The 11,345-nt window shown below is 45.7% G+C and overlaps 1 protein-coding gene across 1 annotated transcript in view; it reads left to right on the top strand.

Annotated features, from left to right (window-relative positions):
• The first annotated feature begins 3,227 nt into the window (after positions 1–3,227).
• LOC135514865 (cadherin-like and PC-esterase domain-containing protein 1) overlaps positions 3,228–11,345 on the top strand; it is an 83,095-nt gene continuing 74,977 nt past the window's right edge. The window contains exon 1 of the mRNA XM_064938529.1: positions 3,228–4,540. Coding sequence (XP_064794601.1) covers positions 4,244–4,540 — 297 coding nt within the window. The 5' untranslated portion in view covers positions 3,228–4,243. The remainder of the gene's footprint in view (positions 4,541–11,345) is intronic.

Genomic DNA, 11,345 nt, shown 5'->3' with positions numbered 1-11,345 from the left:
TTTCACGTGTTTCCTGGCTTCATCTGTCAACGGTGGCCTCCTCTTCTTTATCAAACTATTGCACTTCATAGCTCTAGGTATCCATTGTATTTGACTACACAATCAAAATGTAGATGGCTGTTGAATCACCAATGTTTTGATTCACAGTAGGCTTACAATGTGGACTGATTGCTTTATAAGTGTTGTACCAACACAAATGTTATACTGTTGCAAAATTTACCAATTAATTGTCGCACGTCCCGAATACAAACTTACTGTGAAATGCAAGCCCTTAACCAACAATGGAGATTTAAGATTTTTTTTAAACTAAATTAACTAAATAAAAAAAACACATTTAAAAACAGCAACAATAAATGTAATGACACTATACAGGGGGTACCAGTACCGTGTCAATGTGTGTGGGTACAAGATAGTTTAGGTAATATGTACATGAAGGTAGTGGTAAAGTGACTATGCAAGATAATAAACAGCGAGTAGCAGCAGCATTCAAAAAAAGGGGGAGCGGGTCAATTAAAATAGTCTGGGTAGCCATTTGATTAGCTGTTCAGCAGTCTTATGGCTTGGGGGTAGAAGCATAGACTAGCAGAGAGAACAGTCTATGACTAGGGTAGCTGGAGTCTTTGACAATGTTTAGGGCCTTCCTCTGACACCGCCTGGTATAGGGGTTCCGGATTGCAGGAAGCTTGGCCCCAGTGACGTACTGGGCCGGATGCACTACCCTCTGTAGTGCCTTGCGCTCGGAGGCCGAGCAGTTGCCATAGGAGGCAGTCATGCAACCAGTCAGGATGCTCTCGATGATGCAGCTGTAACCTTTTGAGGATCTGAAGACCCATGCCAAAACTTTTCAGTCTCCCGAGGGGGAATAGGTGTTGTCGTGCCCTCTTCACGACTGTCTTGGTGTGTTTGGACCATGATAGTTTGTTGGTGATGTGGACACCAAGGAACTTGAAGCTCTCAACCTGCTCCACTACAGCCCCATCGATGAGAATGGGGGTGTGCTCTGCCCTCCGTTTCATGTAGTCCGCGGTCATCCCCTTTGTCTTGATCATGTTGAGGGAGAGGTTGTTGTCCTGGCATTACACTTCCAGCTCTCTGACCTCACTATAGGCTGTCTCATCGTTGTCTGTGATCAGGCCTTCCATCATGGTGTCGTCGCCAAACTTAATGATGGTGTTAGAGTCGTGCTTGGCCACGCAGTCATGGGTGAACAGGGAGTACAGGAGGGGACTAAGCATACACACCTGAAGGCCCCCTGTGTTGAGGATCAGCGTGGTAGATGTGTTGTTGCCTATGGAGGTGTTTAGTCCCAGGGTCCTTAGCTTAGTGATGAGCTTTGAGGGTATTATGGTGTTGAACACTGTGCTGTAGTCAGTTAACAGCATTCTCACATAGGTGTTCCTTTTGTCCATGCGGGAAAGGGCGGTGTTGAGTGCAATAAAGATGACGTAATCTGTAGATCTGTTGGGCTGGTATGCAAATCAAAATGGATATAGGGTTTATGGGATGATGGTGTTGAAGTGCACCATGACCAGCCTTTCATAGCACTTCATGGCTACAGACGTGAGTGCTACGGGTCGGTAGTCATTTAGACAGGTTACCTTGGTATTTTTGGGCACAGGGACTATTATGTCTGCTTATAACTTAGGTGTTACAGACTCGGACAGGGACAGATTGAACATGTCAGTAAAGCATATGCTCGCAGTACACGTCCTGGTAATCCATCTGGCCCTGTGGCCTTGGGAATGTTGACCTGTTTAAAGGTCTTACTCACATCGGCTACGGCGAGCGTGATCACACAGTCGCCCGGAACAGCTGGTGCTCTCATGCATGCTTCAGTGTTGCTTGCCTCGAAGCGCAATAGAAGTAATTTAGCTTGTCTGGTACGCTTGTGTCACTGGGCAGCTCGCAGCTGTGCTTGCCTTTATAGTTCGTAATAGTTTACAAGCCCTGCCACATCTGATGAGCGTCGGGGCCGGTGTAGTAGGATTCAATGTTAGTCCCGTGTTTACGCTTTGCCTGTTTGATGGTTCGCCGTAGGGCATAGAGAGATTTCTTATAAGCGTCCGGGTTAGAGTCCCACTCCTTGAAAGAGGCAGCTCTACCCTTTAGCTCAATCCGGATGTTGCCTGTAATACATGGCTTCTGGTTGGGGTATGTACGTATGGTCACTGGGGACAATGTGCATCACTGGGGATGCACTTATTGATGAATCCGGTGACTGATGTGGTATATGCCTCAATGCCATCGTATGAGTCCTGGAATATATTTCAGTCTGTGCTAGTGAAACAGTCCTGTAGCTTAGCATCTGCATCATCTGAGGCGGCAGGGTAGCCTAGTGGTTAGAGCATTGGACTAGTAACCAAAAGGTTGCAAGTTCAAATCCCCAAGCTGACAAGGTACAAATCTGTCGTTCTGCCCCTGGACATGCAGTTAACCTACTCTACCTAGGCTGTCGTTGAAAATACAAATTTGTTCTTAACTGACTTACCTAGTAAAATAAAGGTAAAAATAAAAAATCTGACCACTTCCGTATTGAGCAAGTCACATACTCCCTGTTTTAGTTTTTAGATAGAATTATGTTCAGATTTGCCAAATGGAGGGCAAGGGATAGCTTTGAAATCATCTCTGTGTGTGGGGTAAAGGTGGTGTAGAGTTTTTTTTTTTAAACATCAAATAATGAAGTAAGCTTTTAACCCATTACACCGCTTTGTTTTAATGGTGACCTGCTCGTCCCATAAACATTGCATTTGACCTCTCAACAAATGCAGTACTAACAGGGCTATTCAATCATGTCCTCAAGGGCTGATGTACTGCTGTTTTTCTTTATTTGGCAGGAAATGTATTAATGAATGCCACTGATTTACCACGAGTCAGCTCACTTACATGGTGTCCCAGGTCTAATCATTCCCTGATTCGAGGAGTGTAATGAAAACCAGCAGTGTTGCAGCCCTCACACACAAGGGGATTTGGTTGTACCAAATTTGGTTATTGATTGTATTCACTTTTTTGTCATATACAAAACTGCCATAATAGCTATATATTTTTTAGAAGGAACCTGAGGTGTCTTGGAGAACTTACAACTTCACCAAATAAAGGGAACATGTTTTCAGCCCTTGCTCTGAAAGGGAACCTTTTCAATAGCCTCTCTCTCACCACATCTGACTAAAACAAAGCAGGGCTCCAACTCCTTTCTCTAAATAATGAGCCAAGGGAGGACTGGTGTGTGTGCCACAAATAGCAAAGAGTGAGCCCTGTCTTTTACCACAATTTGGAATGAGGGGGAGCATACCTCGACCCCGACCGAGGAGGCATGTGTGCGCATTTAGACCGTTCGATGTACATCGTGGAATTTCAAACCGTTACTTTACAAGAACGCTCCTCAACTATCCAGTTGAAACGGATCAATGGTATAAACTCCACTTGTTTTTTTTTCTTTACCCGAGGGAGTTTTAATTTTAGGAACCAGTAGCCCTGTGTGTGAGACTGTAATCCAGCCGTCCGCACGGAAAGGAAGTTCGGCTACTGTTGACTTTTTCCTCTTAGAGTAGCCTAACCCAAACCAGGTGAAGTCTCCCCCCGGTGCGCGGCCAGCGCTCGGATATAGTGGAAACCCTCTTTGTAGTCTGTAACCTATTTCAGGGTCTGAAGTCTTGGCGAAGTTCTTCATTTTTCTAACTTCAGTTTGGCTCTATCTGTGTCTGACGGGATGTTTTCATGCGTTGTGCCTTTGGTTGTGGATGGGAATGGCAGTTTTCTGACAGCGCGCAGTAGCAGAGTCTGATCTATGATGTTCTGCTTCTCGAGAATGTTTTTAATGATCTGAGGGGCACTCTTCCCCAAAGGAAGCGAAAGGGGAAACTTTCCCCATCTCTCTCGGAACTCCAGTGTTCAAGGATGTGATAGTTGGACTGTGGCTCACTGATCTAACTTAATTCTCATGAATAACGGAATAACAACGTTGGGGAAAAGGTTTTGTTTGTTTGTGCCAGCTCAAAATGATCACTCGAGTTTGTCATAGTGACGATTCTTGGACACCGTGGACCCCCCTCTGAAATACCAACCAGGTCATATTTGAAAGATAAAATGCGGCACAATGTTTACAGGTCTTTGTGTATTCCTGAAGTGCGTGTTTCTACAGATAGCGCCGCTGCTCTGTGTTCCTTCTATCCGGCGGGGAGAGCGGCCAGAGTGGTGTGAGGTCTGAGTGGGACGCGGAGAAGAAATAGGCTAAATATCTTCCCTCATGGTATGCCTTTATTCTTCTGCCAGCAAAGTTGGAAGTGAAACGGGAATGTTTCTTCGGCGGCTCTGGACGCTCCGCCGCAGGTATTGCTCCGGACGGTTATTGCTCTTAGGGTTCGCGGCGTGTCTTTTCTACCAGACCCTGATGGTGGCACGGAGTCGGTTCAAAGGCGACCCACCTGCGGCTGACGAACGCAACAAGTCAACGATGACTGAAGCGTTGGAAGTATTTGATGAACTTCTGCAGGACCCTGCGAGGCTTATTTCTACCCTGGAGGCTTTGGAGAGGGACAGATATGTAAGTGGGTTTATGATAGAATTGCACTTGTCTATTGTACAATGTTTGTCCAGTGCTTTAGGTAGCCTACTTGAACCTTGAATATTGAAGATTCAAGGATAAGCTTTGTTCCATCCCACAATGGGAAAGGCAATTTCATCATCAAAACACATGGGTATAGGCTTTCTTTACACCGTGCTGTGTTAGTTGCATGCAATGGTTGTATGCCTCCCTATGCAGCCTGTGTTTTGTCTTTGGGCTCAAAACACCGTCAGAGTTTCATTAACTTTAATGAGCAACAACCTTAGCTTCAAACCTAACAACAAAATGATTTGATGCTGACTCCTTGGCTTAGCCTATATAACTAGCAGGTTGGGCCTATTTTCATTTAGTTGTCAGCCTATATAACTAACAAGTATCGTAAACTGCTTAAGAATAGTGAACCGTTTTTTTGCTATGGATATTAGTGTTGAGGTATTTAGATGAGCTTGCTAGGAGCTCGAGGCTCAATGCCCATTGGTCAGCTGGACATGCCATGTGCTCTAGAAGTATCCCGGGTGCAGCTTTATTTATTTAATGCGAGCTCTTCGCTCCACAGATGATTGACACCTGTATGAACCTTTAGAAAAACAAGGTTGCATATCAATTTTCCGGGTTATTTTAAGTGATTCGTTGTCTGAAAGTGTTCCCTGATATAGCCTAAAAGTTCTGCCATTAATCAAGTTGGATAAGCCATCCTTTGACAGCTCTCATGCATCCATAAAATGACAGCTGACATAATCTGAGGTAAACCAAACATGAGGGATTTAAATGTATTTATTACCCAGCTGCCTCAAATGTGGCCTACGCCTTGACCATTATAGCTTTGCTTGACATTGTATGGGCTAGCTAGAGCGTGTGTATGAGTGTGTGACAAAGACTAACAGTGTGTGTTTGTGCATATGTGTGTGTGTGTGTGTCATAGGTGCATGTGGGTAACACAATTGGATGACAGACTGCTCTGTAATTGTGAGAGTATTTTCTGGTAATCCCACAGTTACTGTGTTTGCTTTTCAGTCTTTCAGAAAGTGTGTGTTGTATTCAGACAAGATTGACCGCTGCCATAGATCACAAATCAGCTGCTAGTACCTCAGGTCACCACACAGCTCTCTGGTTACCATCTACCTCTAATAACTGATTCTAGATCAGCTCTACTTACCCACTTCTAACTTTTACCATTATGGGTTAAATTTGGAAATTGTTCCTGGAACAGTTGTCATGGCCCCTTAGAGAGGAAGAAAATAATAAATAAACAAGGAGAGTGGGGGGGAAGGAGGGATAGTGTTGAGAGATATTGAGAGGGAGACAGACAGAGACAGGCAGTCTGTTGGACTTGTTGACTATGTGGTTGACAGAGGGAAATCGAGCTGTCACAGCCAAATGTGTTATACACCACAGACACACTGCCTCAGTTTAGCTGTTGAGTGCAACTCCGAGTTCTCGAAACAACCCTAACAGTTCTGAATGTTGGACTTATTGTGAATCAGAAGTTTGACGCCTGAGCCATTACATTGCCTTTATTTCCCCTCTCATAATAGTCAAAGGACTCTGTCATAGTTGATATTGAGTGTGACTGGGGCAGTTTGATTGTTGGCATGTCGAGAGCCATCGTTACAAAAGCCCTGTCACTGTAGTGTTTGTGCCTGTTACCCTCTGTGGCATGTCATACTGACTAGCTTCACACTGTGTGTATGGGGTGTTCAGTATTTGTGACTGTCTGGGGCAGGATGGTGATTGGAATTGCTGGAGAGTTGTTAGGGATGGGGCATTTTGGCAAGGGTGTTGGTGTTATAGGTTTGCAATGTGTGTGTGTGAGTGTGTGTCCATGTGCGTGTGTATGCAGTTAGCACCTGTGTATGGCTGTCCCAGGCTTTCCAGGGGTGCTAGCGGGGTGAGTGCTCCAGCAGTAGGCAAGTAGGAAGTGTTAGATCAGCGCTACGGAATGTGATCCTCCAGCACTTTATTCCCTTTGAGTTTCTTCCAGACCCTGACAGACCCATTCAGTCCCAGGGCAGGAGGCAGGAACAGAGCAGAATCAGAGATCAGAAAGCCATGGAACACAGCCTCACTCGCACACACATACACGCTATGATTCAATGGCACTGCTACTCCCATCAGAGCGGCATTCAAACTCCCCACATATGTGTGGAGCACGTTTGGTGGTGTTCAGAGTGGAACCCCTGCCAGAAAGATCTGGATGCTTGTCTGCTTCTTTGACACTGATTGGCTGAAAGTGTGTATGGGAGAAGGTTCCAGCATTTGACCACTGGCACTAACCAGACTCTCTAAGCTTGGAGAAGGTCACAGGTAGGGTCAGGGAGTCAGTTAGGGCGCTGGGATGGTAGGGTCAGGGAGTCAGTTAGGGTGCTGGGATGGTAGGGTCAGGGAGTCAGTTAGGGTGCTGGGAAGGTAGGGTCAGAGAGTCAGTTAGGGTTCTGGGATGGTAGGGTCAGGGAGTCAGTTAGGGTGCTGGGAAGGTAGGGTCAGGGAGTCAGTTAGGGTGCTGGGATGGTAGGGTCAGGGAGTCAGTTAGGGTTCTGGGATGGTAGGGTCAGGGAGGCAGTTAGGGTGCTGGGATGGTATGGTCAGTGAGTCAGTTAGGGTGCTGGGATGGTAGGGTCAGGGAGTCATGTAAACACAGTTCACTTTCATAGCAGCCACGTTGTACTCCTTCTCGCATCTATGCACTCTCCTCCTCTCACCTTTTCCCTTCGCTTGTCGACTTTAATGCCCAACATATCAGCTGTATGTGACCAGGCACAAAAACTTTCCAAGCCAAACCATATCATAATGGTTACACACATCCTACATCATTGTCACCATATTAGCTAAAGTAACATCATAGTCATCATAGCTAATAGAACTAACGCGTTCGTAAACCCGCTGCAATCATGCTGTAACGTTAGAGTACAGTCAGTAAGTAGTTTAGCACTTACACCGGTCGGCGTCTGTTGCAATAAATTAGTTTTAAAAAACTAACCTTGACTTGGAACTGTTCCAGTGTTGTGTTGGATAGTCATAGCCAGCTAGCTAACATAGCATACCTCTGTTTGAGCAGGGTGTTTGAGTAGGCTAAACTAGATAGCTGCATTTGCTAGCTAAGTAAGTGTCACGTTCGTTGGAATGAATGGACCAAGGTGCAGCATACTTAGAGTTCCACATGTTTAATAAATATGCAACTCACCAAAAACAATTACAGAAGGAAACGTGACGTTCTGGGCTGCTCACAGGCAGCTACACAAAAACAAGATCCCACAAACAACAGGTGGGAAAAGGCTGCCTAAATATGATCCTCACTCAGAAACAACGATAGACAGCTGCCTCTGATTGGGAACCATACCAGGCCAACAAAGAAATAGAAAACATAGATTGCCCACCCTAGTCACACCCTGACCTAACCAATTAAGTGAAAATTACAATCTCTCTCAATTTCTCTCTCGCATCTCCTTCATTTTGGAAGAAATGTATTTGTTCAAAACTGTTCAACTATTATCTTTCTCTCTCTTTGAGGCAATGACTCACCATATTTTATGCACTGCAGTGCTAGCTAGCTGTAGCTTATGCTTTCAGTACTAGATTCATTCTCTGTTCCTTTGATTGGGTGGACAACATGTCAGTTCATGCTGCAAGATCTCTGATAGGTTGTAGGACGTCCTCCAGAAGTTGTCATACTTACTATGTATGTCTATGGAAGGGGGTGAGAACCATGAGCCTCCTAGGTTTTGTTTTGAAGTCAAAGTACCCAGAGGAGGACGGAAGCTAGCTGTCCGCCGGCTACACCATGGTGCTACTCTACAGAGTGATGTTGAGACTACTGAAGACCATTACAAAATAGTGTTTTAATCAATTATTTGGTGACATGTGATTCTATTTTGTATAGTTTTATCTAAAAAAAATACAATTTTTATCTTTATGTTGTTCACTGAGGAGGATGGTCATTCCCTTCCTCCTCTGAGGAGCCTCCCCTGGTGTACTCTAATGGCTTGGTCCCAATACAGTTAATTAGTCCTCTACTTGGTACCTTTTCTAAATTATCACTCATCTAAATTGAATGGACTGCTAGCAGCCATAGAAGTGGTAGCATATGAAGGAAACTCCTCAGTTGATGAAGGCTTGGAGTCACCTGCACCATATTACTGTACTGAGGAAGGATGGAGGCACCTGCACCATATTACTGTACTGAGGAAGGATGGAGACCCCTGCACCATATTACTGTACTGATGAAGGATGGAGGCACCTGCACCATATTACTGTACTGATGAAGGATGGAGACACCTGCACCATATTACTGTACTGAGGAAGGATGGAGTCACCTGCACCATATTACTGTACTGAGGAAGGATGGAGACACCTGCACCATATTACTGTACTGAGGAAGGATGGAGACCCCTGCACCATATAACTGTACTGATGAAGGATGGAGGCACCTGCACCATATTACTGTACTGAGGAAGGATGGAGACCCCTGCACCATATTACTGTACTGATGAAGGATGGAGGCACCTGCACCATATTACTGTACTGATGAAGGATGGAGACACCTGCACCATATTACTGTACTGAGGAAGGATGGAGTCACCTGCACCATATTACTGTACTGATGAAGGATGGAGGCACCTGCACCATATTACTGTACTGATGAAGGATGGAGACCCCTGCACCATATAACTGTACTGATGAAGGACGGAGACACCTGCACCATATTACTGTACTGAGGAAGGATGGAGTCACCTGCACCATATTACTGTACTGATGAAGGATGGAGACACCTGCACCATATTACTGTACTGAGGAAGGACGGAGACACATGCACCATATTACTGTACTGAGGAAGGACGGAGACACATGCACCATATTACTGTACTGAGGAAGGATGGAGACACATGCACCATATTACTGTACTGAGGAAGGATGGAGACCCCTGCACCATATTACTGTACTGAGGAAGGATGGAGACACCTGCACCATATTACTGTACTGATGAAGGATGGAGACCCCTGCACCATATTACTGTACTGATGAAGGATGGAGACCCCTGCACCATATTACTGTACTGATGAAGGATGGAGACCCCTGCACCATATTACTGTACTGAGGAAGGACGGAGACACCTGCACCATATTACTGTACTGAGGAAGGATGGAGACCCCTGCACCATATTACTGTACTGAGGAAGGATGGAGACACATGCACCATATTACTGTACTGATGAAGGATGGAGACCCCTGCACCATATTACTGTACTGAGGAAGGATGGAGACACCTGCACCATATTACTGTACTGATGAAGGATGGAGGCACCTGCACCATATTACTGTACTGATGAAGGATGGAGACACATGCACCATATTACTGTACTGAGGAAGGATGGAGTCACCTGCACCATATTACTGTACTGATGAAGGATGGAGACACATGCACCATATTACTGTACTGATGAAGGATGGAGACCCCTGCACCATATTACTGTACTGATGAAGGATGGAGACACATGCACCATATTACTGTACTGATGAAGGATGGAGTCACCTGCACCATATTACTGTACTGAGGAAGGATGGAGACCCCTGCACCATATTACTGTACTGAGGAAGGATGGAGTCACCTGCACCATATTACTGTACTGATGAAGGATGGAGACCCCTGCACCATATTACTGTACTGAGGAAGGATGGAGACCCCTGCACCATATTACTGTACTGATGAAGGATGGAGACCCCTGCACCATATTACTGTACTGATGAAGGACGGAGACACCTGCACCATATTACTGTACTGAGGAAGGATGGAGACCCCTGCACCATATTACTGTACTGAGGAAGGATGGAGACCCCTGCACCATATTACTGTACTGATGAAGGATGGAGGCACCTGCACCATATTACTGTACTGAGGAAGGACGGAGACCCCTGCACCATATTACTGTACTGAGGAAGGATGGAGACACCTACACCATATTACTGTACTGATGAAGGATGGAGGCACCTGCACCATATTACTGTACCGAGGAAGGATGGAGTCACCTGCACCATATTACTGTACTGAGGAAGGACGGAGACCCCTGCACCATATTACTGTACTGAGGAAGGATGGAGACCCCTGCACCATATTACTGTACTGAGGAAGGATGGAGTCCCCTGCACCATATTACTGTACTGATGAAGGATGGAGGCACATGCACCATATTACTGTACTGAGGAAGGATGGAGACACCTGCACCATATTACTGTACTGAGGAAGGACGGAGACCCCTGCACCATATTACTGTACTGAGGAAGGATGGAGACACCTGCACCATATTACTGTACTGAGGAAGGATGGAGTCCCCTGCACCATATTACTGTACTGATGAAGGATGGAGGCACATGCACCATATTACTGTACTGAGGAAGGATGGAGACACATGCACCATATTACTGTACTGATGAAGGATGGAGTCACCTGCACCATATTACTGTACTGAGGAAGGACGGAGACACATGCACCATATTACTGTACTGAGGAAGGATGGAGGCACATGCACCATATTACTGTACTGATGAAGGATGGAGTCACCTGCACCATATTACTGTACTGATGAAGGATGGAGTCACCTGCACCATATTACTGTACTGATGAAGGATGGAGACCCCTGCACCATATTACTGTACTGATGAAGGATGGAGGCACCTGCACCATATTACTGTACTGATGAAGGATGGAGACCCCTGCACCATATTACTGTACTGAGGAAGGATGGAGGCACCTGCACCATATTACTGTACCGGGGAAGGATGGAGACACCTGC

Source organism: Oncorhynchus masou, chromosome 26 (assembly GCF_036934945.1).
Source record: "Oncorhynchus masou masou isolate Uvic2021 chromosome 26, UVic_Omas_1.1, whole genome shotgun sequence".
Taxonomy (NCBI): domain Eukaryota; kingdom Metazoa; phylum Chordata; class Actinopteri; order Salmoniformes; family Salmonidae; genus Oncorhynchus; species Oncorhynchus masou.
This window is presented reverse-complemented; position numbering and strand designations above follow the sequence as displayed.